Source organism: Anguilla anguilla, chromosome 16 (assembly GCF_013347855.1).
Source record: "Anguilla anguilla isolate fAngAng1 chromosome 16, fAngAng1.pri, whole genome shotgun sequence".
NCBI classification, from domain to species: Eukaryota; Metazoa; Chordata; class Actinopteri; order Anguilliformes; family Anguillidae; genus Anguilla; species Anguilla anguilla.
This window is the reverse complement of record NC_049216.1, coordinates 24,412,112-24,430,269: the sequence shown is the minus strand read 5'-3', so window position 1 is coordinate 24,430,269 and position 18,158 is coordinate 24,412,112. Positions and strand designations below refer to the sequence as shown.

The following is an 18,158-nucleotide window of genomic DNA, read 5'->3' as shown; positions in this document are numbered from 1 at the left end:
AAACTGGTTCCGATACGTAAGTCTCCTCTGCAAGAAAAACACAACCTCTCCGTGCGAAAGGTTATTCTTCCGCGCGCCAGATACTTTGGGAGATAACCACTCCAAGCAACAATTACTGACTACTTTCGCGCATAATTTTAACCCACGATTTCAACGGAGCACTTCTACCTACAATATATAGTGACGACTGACGAATACACTGTATAACAGTCGAGCTGCTGAATACATTTTAGTTACACAGCGCCGCTTTGTGGGATTTCTTTTCCTTTGCATTTCGTTTTATGTAGGATAAATCCAACTTCACAGCTACATTCTAGTTTGATTGGAAGATGTTAGCAGTTATGACACCATTTCCACACAAGCTATCAGATATGTTTTTTTAATAATCAATAAACAAGCAACGGATGCTTCAGCATCGAACGTCCTGAGCACAGGTGCGTAGATGTAGGTTATGTGCATTAGTAAATGGCCAGTAAAACTCACAATTCGAATATATAATTTGTTAGCATTGCCCTCAATTATTCAGTTGCCTAGGGCGATTTGCGCGTGATTCGTGTATCCTACTGGGATAATAGCCAAAGTAATAAGGTCAAAATCTTGTATGGATACCTTCTCTCTGACGGGATTTCTTTGGAGATGGGGAGGGGGGTCTTCCCTTATGAGTAGGCAAAACTTGTTTCTTAGCGTTCTATTTTGATTATATCAGGAGGGCGGCCCTGCTGATTGTCCAATAAAAATGGACCGAAGTTGACATCTGGTTATAAGCGAGACGGTTTCAAAAGTGATGATCATAAAAGTTTGAGAAAACGGCATAAAAGTCTGTAAAAGACCGTGCAGCTCAGGCATAATGACGTCTAGTAAAGTACAGCTCATCGGTGAGGTGAGGACCGATGCCGCTGAACTCATGGCATCTCTCCATTTGATGCCCTCGCCACTGGAGAACCCTGAGATAAAATACACTAAGGTTGGTTAACCGCTTTCCAAGCTTTGAACTTGCCAGCGTGTTTTTGTTCTATGTGATTTCTTGTGTTCCTCTAGGATACTAAAGGGATGCTGTTTTCACTTTAGCTCCTGATTTCTGTGGATAAAATGCATGCCTGATTAATCAGAGCATTCAAGAAGTCTGTTTATTTGCATGGTTATGGATTTTTAAAAAACAAAATCGGTTTGTTTGTATATTAAGTGTTGTTTTAATTTACGATATATAGCATCAGATAGCCTATACTAATACAAATATCCTATTATCTATTGACAAATGTTTGGAAATTGACTTAACTTTTCTGTCCTTATGGATGGAGAAAAGTATCAATAAATGCTATTGATACTTGAGGTAAGTTGATATTGATCATATCATAGCCGCCTGTTACATGGAGAATTCACAAGCACAATTTACATTTTAATAGTGGGTACACATAATCAAATTGAAAGAGAAATATTCGCAGTTAAGTGGCTTGAACAGTATTTTGTCACATTTTAGTAGAGCCTGGGCAAACAGGTGTATTGCAGGCAATGGGTTCATTGCAGGTGACTTCTTAATAGATTATAACTCTTGTTTAATGTTATGCACTGAGTGTAAAGCATTGGCAAAAAGACTTTGGTGACAGTTCTGTGACTTGTATTTCTGCTTACATACAGTAGTTGCTTCAAAACTATAATTAAATGTATGTCAATGAGTGGCCTTTCACGCTAGGGGGGGACAGCACTTTGCATGTGTAAAGTGTGCGGGGTTATGGGTACTGATTTTGTGTGTGTGGCTGTGTGTGTATGTGTAGATATTTTCATTTGGAAAACTTCTGCATCATAAGCTTTATTCATGCTTTTCATGAGCTGACTGTTATGTTTGTGCTTATTCTGGTCTTGCAGGCTACTGATTGATTGATTGGAATGTTGCCAGGTGAGGCTAATTATAGACCTATTTAAGATCTGCTGTGCTGACTGATTGGGTCAACCTATTGCAATGGAGACAGACTTTGGTCCACCGTGTGACTGACATGCCAGGTGGGCCAGTGAGGTGTTATTTGAGGCTCTTCTCTTTGCCTTTTCCTTCTCATAAATACCACTCACAGAGATTGTTCACTGTGCTGGTCGATAGTCCTCTGTGCAGGTCTAATACCACTGAATGGAGCCTGATCACTGACCTGTTCCACTGAACTGGTACTTCTCTCTGTGTAGATGTGTTGGGAGACCACCACACTTGCAGTTTCTGCTTATCAGGGAACAGATGACTATTTTAGGTTGGTCTACATCCACACCCCCTCCCCCACCCCAATGTGGGAACACTGGCCAGCAGGGTTACCGATTTAGAATTACTCAAAACCAGACAACATGCACAGCTGGAAGCGTATGGATGCTATTGCTATTGGAACCTTTCACTGCCCAGCAGGGTTCATACCACACACACACACACACACAGACACAGCCAAAAGCTGCAGTGACGCTGGTCTTATCGATTGTACTACTCTCCCACAATCTCTCGCTGCCTGGAAGGAAATCCTCTGTCTTTGCTACAGAAAAGGTCTCCTGAGCGCTAAACGAATTACCCTGCTTCTCCTTTAACTATTAAAACAGGGATTGAGTGGTCCTAAAACCTCATCCTCATGGACACAGTTCAGAAAAACAAACAGCTGCCTTTCAGTTTCTTGCTATGTAGGGATCAATTTTTGATTCTGATAAAATCCGTTGTAATTAACTAATGCAGATAGATATCTTGTTTTCTCATCTCATTCTCCCCATCTTCTTCCTCTTTCCCTGTCAGTGTGGGAAGCTCTGGAAAAATGTACTGTGTCCAGTACATGAGCATTATCCTTATTGGTATCAATGTAGTGAAGAAGCCTGTTGTGAATCTTCTTCCTAATCTTCTTCCTGGAGTCTGATCCCTTATCATTTGATCAGATTTCAGAGACAAATATTTACTTATATATGGTGGAAAGTGAAGTGCTTGGCTTTGAATTAGTGGTGTGTGGTAAAATTTAATCGTGCAAGTACTCCCTTACATGTGAATTTGGATTGATTGATGGGTTGGTACAGTATTCATTTTGTGGTTTAGTGCAGGCCATGCTATTGTGTTGCTCCAGGCTATAAAACAGATGGTCAAGCTGCTGACTGTATTAGCATCAGCTTTGAAGTCTAACTACTTCTTGGAACAGTTTGAAAGTTTTAATTTAGAAGCGTTCCCATGTCTTTTTTGAAATGAATGTTTGTCTTTTAAAGTGTAGAGAGGGAAAGTTTTAGCTTTCTCACAATCCAGGCACATGGGGAAAAAATATGAACAGAAGTGAGATTCTGGAGAGGTGCCCCCAACTGTGCCTGAGAACACAAAAGGACACTCACAGGGCGTGTGAATGGGAAAAGGGTGTGGCTTTACTGTGGCAGAGACACTGGAGGAGGTGAGAGAAAAAAAAACAGGCCAGGGGACAGGTCGCCCCACCTCTCATTCCCTGCTACAGTAATAATTAAAGTTGAAATATATCCGGAAATGATGTAAGACGACAAAAAGGATGTGAAACTTGCTTTGCCAACTTGGCACAGGTGCTCAGTGCCTTACTTTGCAATATTTTTTTCTTATTCGTTTATGCACCTCTTGCTTCATCCGGTTTTATTAGGCTTTAAAACTTGGATATTGATCCAAGTCTCGACCATTTTGTACTGAGAATGTTTTGAAACATTGAACTTGGTGTTTCAAGCCCTGTAAATGGTAGCAGCTTAAATGACACCAATTAGAGAGCAATGTGTGGTAGTAATGACCGACCCCCACACTGTTAAAATGTTGAGAGGGTCTTTAGTCCAGTGCATGCCATAAGAGAAGGTTAACAGTGGTCTCTATTTGGGCATGATTTGGAAGGTGGTTGAGGGTACAGTTCTCCCTCCATTATATTGTCCTGTTTGACAGATTTGGGTATAGCTCTACCCACAGACCCTTAATTCTCTTTGCACACACCCTTTGCCTCTGTGGGTTTTATAAAGTAAAGCCTTGGTCTTAGGGCCTCTTTTTTGTGACAGGTGCTGAGTTATCATCGCTACCAACACTTTGATGAGGTTATTTTCAGACTCATGTCCAGTGTCTAGAAGTGTTGAAGTCGGCAAGGGGAGAATCCTGCGACCAATGAGAAGCAGGCAGGCTAGTGCTGATTGGTTTTTGAGAAAAATCTGGAGTCTGTGTGATATGAATGGCCATGGACGGATGCAAGCAAATATCGAACACCTGAAGCTAAATTAAGCGAGTCATGTTTGCACAAGGTTTTAAGAAAATAACCAGTTGGAGGAGAGATGAAAATTATGGTGGGGGTGAATCTGTTTATTGTGCCACATATTAAAGGAAAGTAAGCAGAAGTGAGTTTGAAAAAAGGCTATAATTTGGATGTCACCTTGATGAAGTGAAACACTGGGCTTAATGCTAAGAGTACAAATACTAAGAATGTTTGTAATTATAATTCTAAATATACTGTATGTAAGAAGTTGTAGTTCTTGCAATTGGTAATGATAAGAAGAAGTCTAATAAGAAGTCTGTTAATTGGTCTTAATCTCAAATAACATCTTGGGTACTTTCCAACTTATTACCGCATACACATGAACCCTGAAGAAACATGTGTTGGGCATTTCTTCTCTCTCTCATTGCAGATTTTCATAAACAATGAGTGGCAGGACTCAGTGAGTGGAAAGGCCTTTCCTGTTTACAACCCTTCCAATGGGGAAAAGATTTGCGAAGTGCAGGAAGGGGAGAAGGTAAGAAATCCTTGTTTACAAGGAGCGTCAGAGGCAATCTTCTTATCATATTTCCCTTTTGTAGAAACTGGGGATAATTGCGTTCATGAATCCTGTTGCATGTGGCCTGCGTGGCAGGTCTGTGGGACATCGGTATTCCCTGGTTAATGTTCCGGAATGCCACCGTGTTTTTCCACCGCCCCTCCGCCTGGCATCCCCTTTTCCTCTCCTGTCCAACGACAAACGCAAACAAGAACTCAAGTTTAGTCTAATGTGGTCAGGGCAGGCAGGCAGGCCAGCCCCCCACACCTCCCCGAGCAGCACTGTCGTGTGGAAAATCGGTGCTCTTGACAGAAATTGAGTGCTTTTGGGGTACCGCTGGGCCTGGGTGAGCAGTGGGCTTGTCAAGGTTCACTCAGGAACAGGCTGCTGTGATTTTCCAAGCTGGGAATGAGAACTGGGCACCGAATCCTGGAGCAATTGTTCCATCCTTCAAGTAGAATTTATTCCTTTTTCTGTCAGTCCCTCATGTGGCCCCATAACCACCTCTTCCCAAAAGTCACCCCTACCTCAACCCATCTGCATTCAAACATCACACCTGCCACTCTATTCCAACCACCCCCTCCCATCTCACTTTATCCCGAGCTCACCCCCAACTCATGCTTAAACTCTCCCATCCAGCCTGCTCTCACTCTCACCCTCATATCCCTCTCTTTCCCCCCTCCTGTGATTTCACCATTCCCTCCTGCTCGCCCCAGGCCGATGTAGACAAGGCAGTCCAGGCAGCCCGCCTGGCCTTCTCTCTGGGCTCCGTATGGCGAAGGATGGATGCCTCCGAGCGTGGGCGGCTGCTGTCCAAGATGGCCGACCTGGTGGAGAGGGATGGTGCCTACCTAGCAGTGAGTGCCGCCAGGATTTAAAGTTTTCTGTGCTCAGCTACTTCTGCTTTGAAAAAACTGTTCTGGTTAGGGGAATAGGCTATGTGCAAAATTTTTAGCATGATATCTTATGAATTATATTATTTTTGTCTATCTGTTTTATGTATGATTTTATTATTTTATTTAATTTTAAATATTAAAATTTGAATCTGAATCAAACAAGGCAAATGACTAGCTGTGGAGCAGAGCAGGCTACTGCACTGCTGTGTATGTGCTGGCGACGTATTTAGAGAAACAGCTCTCATCCTCAGGCAGTACTGGAGAAACCGCCGCACTGTGTAATCTGTCTAGCCTACTAGAGGAAACGCGTCATAGCTGAAGGTCAAGGCAGAAACACAAAAGACACAAAATACTTACTAATACAAGAAAATGTAAGAAAATAGGGCTGATGTGTGGTCAACAAAGGAACTTATATATAGCTGCATTTATATTTATGTACACATACTATATATATATATATATATATATAGTATGTATATACTGTGTAAGTATGCATACTTAAATATAAAGATATGCATATGTATTTCTTCTTCTAGGTTGGATAGTTTGGAAGAGGAAAGTTCATTAATCTGTCTGTAGTTTATTATTCTTCCTATTCTTTCTGAACATTGTTGGATAGTACTACAGCTAAAATGCAGTTTTTTCTGACCAAAAGAAGATCTGTGTCTTAACTGCTGCATTTTATTGTGCAGATGTTTGAAGTCTTCACTGGTGTGTAAAATGAACAGCTTTAATTGAAGCATGGAAGAGAATTCTTGTGGTTTGTGTTGTATGTTTTTCAATCTTGATTCTTTTAATTGAGGGTAGAGACACATGCTTCCAATATGACAAAAATCCTATTAAAAAGAAAAGCCTATTGATTTATCCATTACACAGAAAACAGAAGAGAAATTTAGAAAGATGTTTCATTTAAAAATGAACCAGTAGTTTCATTCCAGACCTTGGGATGTCAAGTCACTTTAGATTTGTGTGGTTTTGACATTACCCAATACAAGCTTTATTTCCTATTTAAGTGCACAGCTCTTAAACCCAGTTGGCATATATCTCAATTAAATGAATGTTTGCAAATGATCATTCCCAGCTGAGGATTAAACATTATCCCTTGCTACATGTTTTTTTGGAATTGTTTTTTTTGGGCAAATGCTAAAGGTATAAATTTACTGGGGAAAATCATCTAATGGGATCATTTAAGGATCAGACAAAACCCTCTGGGATCAGAGTTTAAAGGGATGGTTCAGTTTCTGGAGTTTTTCTATTATTTCAGTTTTAGTATATGTTTTAGATAGTTTTAAGTTGCTTTACACCAGAAACCACTGAATGCCATGATGCCTGCAATTGTAAAGGTCAGGTCTTCCTAAACTTCTGTAAGTATCTAAAATATCCGTTTATATCACAGTCTGTCTGGACAAATTAAAGCACATACTAAGCATATACTACATCTTGTTTTTATTAAAATATAGAAAGCGGGCTATCCTTTCAACATTCTGTTGCCTGGTCCACCATATGACAGCACCATATAACTTCCTGGAAGGAAGGACTGTAAGGACATAAGGACTGTTTCAAATGCAGCCTTGTCAGAAATGAGCATCTTTGACATTTTCAGGGTGGCAGTCATTTGTGACTTACCTGAGAACTCCCCCCCCCCCCTTGCCCCCCCCCCCCCCCTTTATCTCATGTTAAACACCCCCTTTCCCACAGACACTGGAGGCCCTGGACAGTGGAAAGCCCTTTCTCTCCGCCTTCTATGTGGATCTGCAGGGAACCATAAAGACCTTCAGATATTTTGCTGGATGGGCTGATAAGATCCATGGCATGACTATTCCAATGGGTATGTTGTAGTGTTCACAGTGGGGGACACTCAGGGATGCGTTGAAGGGAAAAAAAATGCTAATTGTGTCAGTATTAGTAAATAGCTCTTTTCATTTTGCCTCACAAGGAAGTTTTTCAGGCTTTGCTTTCAGTTCATTCCTGGCCTGCAATTATCACTTCACAAAGAAATAACCGGCTGTTTGGGATATGAAGACATCAGAATGCTTTTACCTGGCCACAAAAGAAGAAAATGTTGATGCTGTGATTGTGAAGCATATAAGTGTCATTAATTATTGATCTACAACTGCATAATAATGATCCCACCTCCCCTTCTCTCTCTTTCTCTCTCTCCTTCTCCTTCTCTCATTTATTCCCTCTCTCTCTCTATTTCTGCCTTTGTTTTTTCCACTAAAGATGGAGATTACTTTTCGTTCACCAGGCACGAGCCCATTGGTGTGTGTGGACAGATCATACCCGTAAGCATTGCGTCAGCATTCTAGGAAGTCCAATAAAGCATACACTTTACTGCTAGTTTTCCCAACTCAGAAAAGTGAACCATGTGTCAGAACCTGGAGGGGGGGGGGGGGTGTGCCTGGGGGCCTGGGTGGTCTGGAAGGGGGGGTCAGAATCAGAGAATTGTAGGAACAGATGGATTACGTTCCTAGAACTCTCCTACACACTTATCAGTCAGTGTGTATGTGGGTAAATATGCTGAGGAAAGACTGTGCCAGACCAAAGAATGTCTGTTGAACAGGTTGTGTGGATAAAACCATATGGGTGGTGTGTGGGTTGGCAGAAAATTTTGTACGGACAGAACGAGGATTTAAGAGAGATTGAGGGCAACGATGTGTGAATTTTCATGCGTGTATGTGTGTGTAACATCTGTGGTTAGTATTAGTGTTGCCATGTCAATGTTTTGCCATTTTGAATTTGAATTTTCCAGGAATATTATGTGATGTGTTATACATATGAAATAGGGGGCATTGTTTGAGAATTATATATGTGAAATGGGGGGGGGGGGGGGGGGGTTAATGTTTGACAGAGTTCCAGTGAGCGTATGAGTGAATTATGGAGCCACTGAGTCACTGCACTGTGTGTAATCTTAAGTAAATAAGAGTGGCACAGCAAGTGCTCTCTCTCTCTCTCTCACTCTCTCTCTCTCTCTTGCTCTCACTCTCTCTTTTTCTCTCTATCTATCTATCTGTCTCTCTCTCTCTCTCTGCCATGTTGCCGTATCCAGTGGAACTTTCCCCTGTTGATGGCTGCCTGGAAGCTGGCCCCTGCGCTGTGCTGTGGGAACACTGTGGTCATAAAGCCATCTGAGCTGGCTCCTCTCAGCTGCCTCTATGTGGGGGCGCTCATCAAAGAGGTAGTAGCCAGCCGGTCTCACCCCTCTCTCCCGCTGACTACCTATAGTCTCACCCCTCTCTCCTGCCGACTACCTACAGTCTCACCCCTCTCTCACACTGAGTACCTACAGTCTCACCCCTCTCTCACTCTCATTACCTACAGTCCTCTGCCCTTGGATCTAACGCCCCAGTCCCATCCTCTCTGGCTCCGGGGAAGGAGGGCTGGGCACGATTCTCCCTCGGTGCAGTTTAGCTTGGCTACGCTGCCCCCCCCCCCACTCTGATGCTTGTTTCCTTTCGCATTATTCTGACAGGCTGGGTTTCCTCCGGGAGTCGTCAATATTGTGCCGGGATTCGGGCCAGCGGCAGGAGCTTCCCTCGCCGAGCACATGGGCGTAGATAAAGTAGCTTTCACAGGATCGACTGAGGTAACGCCCCAGTGACGCAGCAGGCCATCCCATCACCTCTTATCTTCTCACCACCTCTTCTTCTCTGTTTAAACTGATGCAGATGCCAGCATGTGCAGAACTGACAGGACCGCTGTTGGCGATCATGGCTGGTAGTTCTGAAGGGCCTTGTGATGAAATGTTAAAAAACATCAAACAACTTTCAGCCGTTAAAACTTTTTGTTATTCTCCACTGTAGGAGACGGTCTTGCAATCGCATGTAGGAGAAAAGCCTCAAGTGGAATGTTCCTTTAACCTATTTTCTTAATAGATAAATATTCTGATTAATGGCCAGTGGCCAGAAACTGGAGGAATTTGACTGGGGAGGGCGCAGGTGGCCGGTGACAAGTGCTAAAAACACTGAAGTTGTGTGGGTCTACAAGGGCCCTCTCCCTGTGTCCTCATTCCAGTCATAGGCACTGGTTTATAACAGGCCCCCTGCTGACCAATCACTGAGTATCTGAGTGCATTATTGACTTTCCACAGCATAATTATGATCCCTCCTCTCTCTCTCTCTCTCTCCCCCCCCCCCTCTCTCTCTCACTCATTCATCACTGTTTTCTTTTTCTTTCTCTTTTTTATATTTGACACTGAGAGTAAATGAAAAACCGTTCACAATCAGGGCCTAACCAAGTTAGGTGACATATCTGACATAAGCACCATCCTCTTCCAAATCAAAATGCAAAATTTCCATTTGCCTTTTTTATGTAGTTTGATGATTAGTTTTAGGTCTATGACACATGTATTAGCTGAGCATAGCTGCTTGTGGTTATGTACCCGCATACTCTAGATCACCCTGTTTGTATATATTTGGATGTAATGGGTTCATATTTAAAAATATTTTTCTCATTTGTGAGACTGGGCTTTGCGTTGTTTAGAATAGATGAGGTGTCTTGAATTTCTGCCTAAGTTCCTGACAGTGGAACCACAGCCACCAGCACTGTATTTACTCTCAGTGTCAGAGCCGGGGAGTTATGCCATGGCAAGCAGAACTGTTTGTGTGTGGTGCCCTGCAAGGATCAACATGGCTGCAAACGTGACAGATTGCCATTACCGATAAACCGGGAAACAGAGACACTGTTACCAAAGCAAACCCTCAGAGTCTATGTATTGGCTCTCTTTCTGAATGGTACTTGGGCAAGACTGTGGGGTTTTGTGTTTCTTGAAATTGCTTCATTGCCATGTACAGATGCCCAGATTTAAAAAAATCAAATTTGACCAATCAGTGAGACTTTGTTCATTGTCATGATTGTTTAAAAAAATGGCATTTAAAGCGGCTTGAAGAGGGAGATTTAGGGCTGGTTTCCCAAGTATGTATTGAGCGTAGGCCTAGACTAAAAGAAAAATTCAATGAAGGTCTCAGTCGAAATTTTTTTTTTTTTAGTCTAGGACCAGGCTTAAGCCATGTCTGGGAAACCAACCCTTAAAGTTTACGATGGGGTATGGATGTGGGGTATGGCAGTATTAATCTTTGAAAATATTATCATAACAGTCCGATCCTTATCCTTGGGGCAGTTTGTAAATCCCTGTTGAAGTGCAGCAGAGATACTGAGCAGAACAGGAACCACCTTGTGTGATGGATTAAAAGGTGATGCCACGGGAGGTGACACAGTGACTGTTCCCCTGCGGTCCTGTCTCACGCAGCACGGCGCTTGCCTTTATTTCCTCTAACCGTTACGAGTGATGAAGGAGTTTCCCCTGAAGAGCTAACTTACTGTAGTGCTCATGTAGATAGACGAGACAGACTGAGCATCAAATATACAGACAGTGAGTCACATCAGCTTTGCATTCATAGGTGGGCAAAGAGAATGGCCAACAGCCAATCGGGTGGGCTGTTTTTGGGGGGTGCCAGATTTTATGCATTTAGGTGGGCGTTGAAGCATCTGAAACTATCACAGACAGACACGTGGGTGTGGTGCTCCCAGTCGAGGGTTAGGGGGTGTGGATGATTCATGCCAAATAAATGCTTGCTGGCCTCAACAGCTGGTCTATCGCCTGTCCCAATTTTTTGGGTCAGTTTTCCCTTTTCATTTCCTCAGTCAGACTCATGAAGCCCCGCGGTGTTGTGACAGACGCACATTCCGGCGTTACGACATCTTTCGTGTGAGAAAGGCCGCTGCCCTCTCCCCACTGGGCTGAACCCACCCTCTACCCCCCGCCCCCACCCCCTCCCCAGCTCCCCTGATTTTCTGGGAAAACATCACAAGAACGAAACTGTGATGTCCATGATTACTGTTGGGATAGCAAGACGTACAGTCATTGTGATAAGCACCCACATTCATATGTAAAACATTTGTGGAGTCATATTTTAGAGCCCTGTGAGGCAAGGCTGAGTCTCCATAGAAAGTGGGTTTGTTACATGATCTTCTCTCCTTCTCTCTTGGCGCTTTGTCAATGCCAAGTGCTCCTAGCATCTAAACTCCTCTCGGCCAGACTTCCTTCCAGAAAGTATGGTCTCCACCCACATAATATGTGGGCTCTGTACTCTGTAATCCTGTACTTGATTTAAAAGAGAGATACTTTTCAGTGCATTGTTTTCCTTCCCCTTTCCTGTTACCCACAAATTATTCTCTGGTTTCTCTGATTTAATCGGCCTGTTCTATATTTCAGTTCAAAATGTACTTTATTGGCATGATAAATCAGAATATGCTTTTTGTTAGAATAGAACACTTACATGACACAGTGCTAAAACAAAAAATAAAAAAGAAAGTGTGTGTGTGATAACCAGACGTAGAACAAATACATATTTGAAATATGTTAACCCATTTGGGGGCCAGTTAAATCACAATCGCAGAGTGGGGATAAAAGGGGGTGGATTGGGGGAGAGGGCTTTAAGCGATTGTGTATCGGGGAGCCATCTGCCACAGATGCATAAATAGAAATACTGTACAATTAAAAAACTTTCAACTTGAATTATGTGGCCCAGGGATGTTTGGGGCCTTAAATGACTGTATAGAGTGTTTATGCCAGGATTCAACTCTGTGTCATATAATTGTCTTGTAGTTTGCAATATCCATGTAAGCACTAATATTTGAACTCTAATTATAGAGGCAGGTCTGCAACCCTGTGAACCTTTGTTTCCTTCCCAGGTGGGAAAACTGATCCAAGAAGCAGCAGGGAGAAGCAACCTAAAGAGAGTGACTCTGGAGCTGGGTGGGAAGAATCCCAACATCATTTTTGCGGACGCAGACTGTAAGTTTTTAGTCTCTGTTTTACCTGTCTCTTTCCATGCCTCTCCTGTTGGGCTCAACACTGCACATAGACACGCATGCTGGTGCGTTCAGTGTAGTTCCTCCTCATCCCAGATCCCCAACCTTATCTCTGATTGCTATTGAACTGAGGAACATTGGCTACAAAGGAGAATCTACACATCTAATGTATGGCCAACAAATTCTTATTTAAGAGAGTACCAAAGTGTAAATTTTTTGTTGGAAGCTGTCCTTTATTTCAAATGTTGTATAACCACTACACAGTTGTGGTCCATGTTCATAGTACACAGAACTGTGTGTGTGTATGTGTGTGTGCGTGTGTGTTTATGCATGTGTGTTGAGTACTAGATTTGTATTAGCAATACAAATGTAGTTAGAAACACAGTTTCACTGGAACAATACGTGACCAATGAGCAATGAAGGAGCCATTGCCTGAGTTTCCCTCTTTAATCCATAGAAGAAAGCTATACCTGGTCAGCATCGCATTTAATCACACTGAAAAACGCGTTCATATTGTCAGTATGGCATAATGTTTCATTTGGAATACGTCATCAATACATGCCTCAGACAGCAGACCTGTTTAACAACGAGTACTTGTTCACTGGTCGTCCTCTTCCTCAGTGGATGTGGCGGTGGAGCAGGCCCACCAGGGCGTCTTCTTCAACAACGGACAGTGCTGCACCTCTGGCTCCCGCGTCTACGTGGAGGAGCCCATCTACGAGGAGTTTGTGCGGAAGAGTGTGGAGAGGGCCAAGAGGAGGGTAGTGGGGAGCCCCTTTGACCCCACCACTGAGCAGGGCCCACAGGTATGGAAGTGGTTAGGTGTGCGTGCATCACCGGGGGCAAGCGGTGCCTCTATGCCAGCAGGGATGACTGTTCAGAATAACTTGATGTTTTGTATTTTAATGAAATGCCAGGGCGGCACGGGGTGGATAGCACTGTCACCTCACAGCAAGAATGTAACAAAGTTTAAATCCCTGCCGAGTGCCTTTCTGTGTGGAGACTGCATGTTCTCTCCGTGTCCACGTGGGTTTCCTTTGGGTACTCTTATTTTCTTCTGGAGTCCTAAAAAAAAAAAAAGGCTAGGGTCATTGGAGAGTCTAAATTATCCTTAGGGTACGAATGTGAGAGTGAATGGTATGTGGGCCCTGCGATGGATTGGAGATCTGTCATGAGTGTATTCCTGCCTTTCACCCAGTGTATGCTGGGAAAGGCTCAATCACCCCTCAGGAGTACTTACCAGGAGTAAGTGGTGTAGAAAATGGATGGATGGATGGATGGATGAATGAATGCGGCGTGTTCTCTGACCCCAGATCAGTCAGGAGCAGCAGAGCCGCATTCTGGACTACATCCACAGTGGAATCAGCGAGGGTGCCAGGCTGGAGTGTGGGGGTAAAGCGCTGGGGCTCAAGGGCTTTTTCATCGAGCCCACCGTCTTCTCACGCGTCTCTGATGACATGCGCATTACCAAGGAAGAGGTAGGAATACAGACACAGAAGCAACTGTCATTCACTGTATGGGAGCTCTAACTGTATTAATGTTGATGCCAAGTGTTGTAGTTATATGAATGGTAATTATTTAACTCTCAAAATATATGCTCTTTTTTAAATTAAGTGTCTATATTACTTTGAAACCAATCCAAATAGATGCAAATTGATTCTGAAAAAATATCCACAGAATTAGTGTCAAATAAATATAGGTGTTAGATTTAAAAATACATTTTTATTGATTAATTTTAATAATGTTCATTTGAAGCTTTATTTCGAGATTTTTTCATTGTGGTATTCTGTTCTTGTATGTTATGTAGAAAACAAATGGATCTCGGGTTATCAAAGTATTTTAAAATACACGTGCGGGCAAATTTTCTGCCAATCTTAAGTGTAACAAAGAGCACGTGCCTTGAAATGGGTGAGAGCTTCAGACCTGCACTAATTTTGAAGTCCTGGTGTTCCTCTCTTCTTTAATAATAAACTATGCCTACAGATCTTCGGCCCTGTTCAGCAGATCATGAAGTTCAAAACCATAGAGGAAGTCATTGAAAGAGCAAACAACTCCGACTACGGCCTGACAGCAGGCGTATTCACCAGTGACATCAACAAAGCCATGACAGTATCCATAGCCATGCAGGCTGGTACGGTCTGGTAAGGCAATTTTTAATATCCTCCTGGGTGTATTTAACTTATGACGCAGTGTATCGTACGCTTTAGTGATTGTTTGGGGACCCGCATTTAAAGCCATTTTTTTACCAACGTGCTTTGTGTTTTGTCAGATGTCAGACTTGGTCCGTAGCTACAGTATAAACAACTACATCACTTGTTTTGGGGTCTTTTGTCTGTGCCAATATAAAGGCTTCATCGTGTGAGAACACTCAGATAGCTCTGCTGGAAGAAGTGATTAAATAAATAAAGAGAGGGAGAACCTGCAGAGTTAATTGACAGGCTGTGCCTGTGTTCCGCAGGATAAACTGTTTCAACGCTCTGGGGTCCCAGTGTCCGTTCGGAGGATTCAAGATGTCGGGGAATGGGCGAGAAATGTAAGTTCATGCCCCTCCATGGTGCCTGGCCCAGAATCTTAGAGCGTGAATTAAAGCCAGATTAGTAATGCGCTTTGAAATGTTTCCCTCTGGATAAACATCTCACACCACTGGTTCCCACTCTGTCCTGGGGACACAATATGCATGTTGATTTATATTACAGCCAATTTCTTGTCGTCGATTAGAAATTGATGGTTGTTGAATAATGTGTTTGAGTTCTCTTAGAATTTTCCCCTTAAACTTAACACAATGGAGGTTTGACTTGATGACATTTGTATTGCATTGTATTTTTACAAAAAAAGGTTTAGTTTTAGTGACCTGGTGTCTACTCTTTCAGCAGCTAGGACACAACTGATTTCTCCTGCCAACCTACAATTGAATCACGTAAAGATGTACCTTCATTCAAAAGGATTGATTTCTCATACAGCACATCAGAGAATTATCTGGCTAATTAAATGTCCAGGGGGATATTTCACGAAGCAGGATTACTGAGTTAGCTGGATGTCTGCACTGAGAAAAATCCAGAACAGCTCTTTTTACTTCAGTCCATGTTCCAGATTTGGGAGGGTTCCGTGTTTCACTCGGTGCAGTTATCCGGCTAACTCAGTAATCCTGCTTCGTGAAATACCCCCCTGGACATTTAATTAGTAATCCTGCTTAGTGAAGCAGAGCCCAGGGATATGAACATGGAATGCTTATTTTTCATTGTGTACATAGCTATGTCTGGCATAATAGGGCTTTAAAAAGGGTAAATCATGGCTCAATAGATATTTAAAGTGCCTAATTCAGAATGATTAGCAGCTTGTTACAATTCTGATAAGAGATGGAATGGAAACCACCACGCACAGCTGGCATCCAGGACCAAGTTTGGGAATCACTGTTTTAAACATCAGCTGTAAATGCAATAGAATAAAGTCTCACCACCTTACTTAATCTTGATTTAATGTGTATATATTTAATTTGTATGTCATCCTGAGGCTTTGAATTAGAAATTTAGGGTAATGTTAATAAATATTTGAAAGTGAACCACAGAGAATGTTAGAGCACTTCACATGGGTTTATTTTTTGTAGGCAGCCCTTTTAAGGGTGTTCAATTTTTTCTGGCTTTGAAAGGGATATATAGGCGTATAAATAACTTATCTCTCACAGAACTCTAGGAAGTGTGACTCTTAACTGAACGTTCAAATGCTGATGTAACAATCACTAATGGTAATTGATCACTAATGATAATTTAAAGCAATGGAGTTCTAGAACACTGACTTAGAATAAAAAAAACATTCATTCTTCAGTACTTAATTCAGTGGTCATTTAAAAATATGTGTGTGCATGTACGTGTTTTCCAGGGGTGAATATGGCTTAAGAGAGTACTCGGAGGTGAAAACGATCACGATGAAGGTGCTGGAGAAGAACTCGTAGGGGCCATGCTGCTGGACAGTCTTCTCTGCATCGCTGCTGCTGCATCTCACTCTTGGCACAGCATCGCCCCCTGTTGGTAACCTGCTATAATGCTTGCAGAGAGAAAATTGATGTGGACGGAGGTTATTTAAATGTATATTAAGAGATTTTGTTCATGTTGCTCATTATGCTTTTGCCGCAGATCAGGCTGTATGAAAGAAAGCTGGAAAATTGCACTCAATCCAAATCTGGCAAACACATCTTTGCAAATCAAACGTTCAATCAGGACATCCAATCAAAGCAGTCCCAGTGTTGACCTGAGTGACTTCTCTGAAGTGCCTAAACTGAGTCCCTGCAAGCCGTGAGTTTTAACCAAAATCTTTGGGCATAATAAAAATGGAAACCTCGTCAGGTTGAGTTTCTTCATTTTCGGCTCAATGACTATCTGGCTGAGAGTATCTACCTTGTATTATCGTTTATAATTACTAACTGTATATGGAGAAAAAATACTACATCTGGTAGCTTTCTTACTGATTTGAATCAATTGGACTACATGTGATTTAACAATTTTTCCTAAATTGTTCATTTAACACTGTATATTTCTGTATTGCTGTCACTTCAGATGAACGTTTAGACTGATGATATCCATGCATGGATCATTCTGTGTTACCTGTGATTTCTGTGGACAAAATATTGGGAAATAGATTCCTGCTAGCCAGCTGAAGAACATTTTTACAAGCAAACAAAGCCTCTCCTGATCTCATTTTGCCATTTTAAAGGTGTTCATTGTTTGAGGTGCACAGCACATATTGCTAGTTAGCTAAGCATTATCTGAACATAGATGTTATGATCTATGGGCTCGCAATACTTTCATGTTGTTACCAATTTAGGCATGGCAACCCTCCATCAGAGATGAAGCCTTGTTATAAGTTCTCATGTACATCCCCAGTGAGCAAGAGCCAGAATTTAGACATCTAGAGGGGTAGAAATCGAGGTTTAGACCCATATTGACATAAATGGACTAGATTAACCCCAGTTTAGCTCAGGATATAGTCTGAGTATTTTATAGTTGCTTAGAAAACATTCATTTTTCAACCAAATGTAGCCGGGTTTTCACCTGAATGTTCACTGGGTGTCCTCTACCAGGGGCATACTGTAAATCTGATACATGGGACTTTCCTCTCTGATCATGTTCCAATTTAACCCTCACATTTTATTTTATTTTTTATAATTACATTTCCTTTATACATTATAAAATACATTATTCCTTCTTACTCACTGACATGCATGACTGTTGCAATGCTGTTTGAGAGACATGCAGATTTGCAGGAAAGGCTGTGCTCAATAAATTAAAAGGCACATATTCAACTTTGAAAAAATGTTTTAAAATATAAATATAACTCTGCACAAAGTAACTTATTATGCTTATGACACATCATCTTGTATTTACCATTTTGGCACAATGTAACTTTTTGAAGGTTTGTTGTTTGTGTTTTGATCTTTGACCATATGACACTGTTTATCATCCTTTTGTGATAATTTGGACATTTCTGACGTATGTATAACAGTAAAAGGATGACAGGTGTTTTACTAAAGAAAAAAGGTGGGGCTCACCAGTAAAAGGGGCTCACTGTGAATTGTACACAGACCTAAATAATTCAAGATTGATATTCCGTAATTGGGACTGTATTTACATTAAAAGTATTTTTAACAAATCATATCTGACTATGTTAACTTCTTTAGACTATTAAAAATAAATGCAATGAGCTACTTCATTA

The 18,158-nt window shown here is 41.9% G+C and overlaps 1 protein-coding gene across 4 annotated transcripts; it reads left to right on the top strand.

Moving 5' to 3' along the window:
- The first annotated feature begins 289 nt into the window (after nucleotides 1-289).
- On the top strand, nucleotides 290-18,158 carry LOC118215636 (retinal dehydrogenase 2-like). Of its 4 annotated transcripts, none has more exons than XR_004762865.1 (14): nucleotides 529-964; nucleotides 4,618-4,722; nucleotides 5,460-5,600; nucleotides 7,338-7,467; nucleotides 7,863-7,924; nucleotides 8,689-8,817; nucleotides 9,112-9,225; nucleotides 12,333-12,435; nucleotides 13,074-13,258; nucleotides 13,766-13,930; nucleotides 14,436-14,593; nucleotides 14,911-14,985; nucleotides 16,329-16,473; nucleotides 16,583-18,158. XR_004762865.1 is itself a non-coding variant. In XM_035396547.1 (13 exons), the coding sequence occupies exons 3-13, from the start codon at nucleotides 5,526-5,528 to the stop codon at nucleotides 16,399-16,401; spliced, it is 1,269 nt and encodes a 422-aa protein (XP_035252438.1). In that variant the 5' UTR covers nucleotides 290-434; nucleotides 4,618-4,722; nucleotides 5,460-5,525; the 3' UTR covers nucleotides 16,402-18,158. The 4 variants fall into 4 exon arrangements, 2 of the variants coding, with proteins under 2 accessions (XP_035252438.1, XP_035252437.1); XR_004762864.1 differs by having other exon boundaries at nucleotides 16,329-16,477; XM_035396547.1 differs by lacking the exon at nucleotides 529-964 and adding an exon at nucleotides 290-434 and having other exon boundaries at nucleotides 16,329-18,158.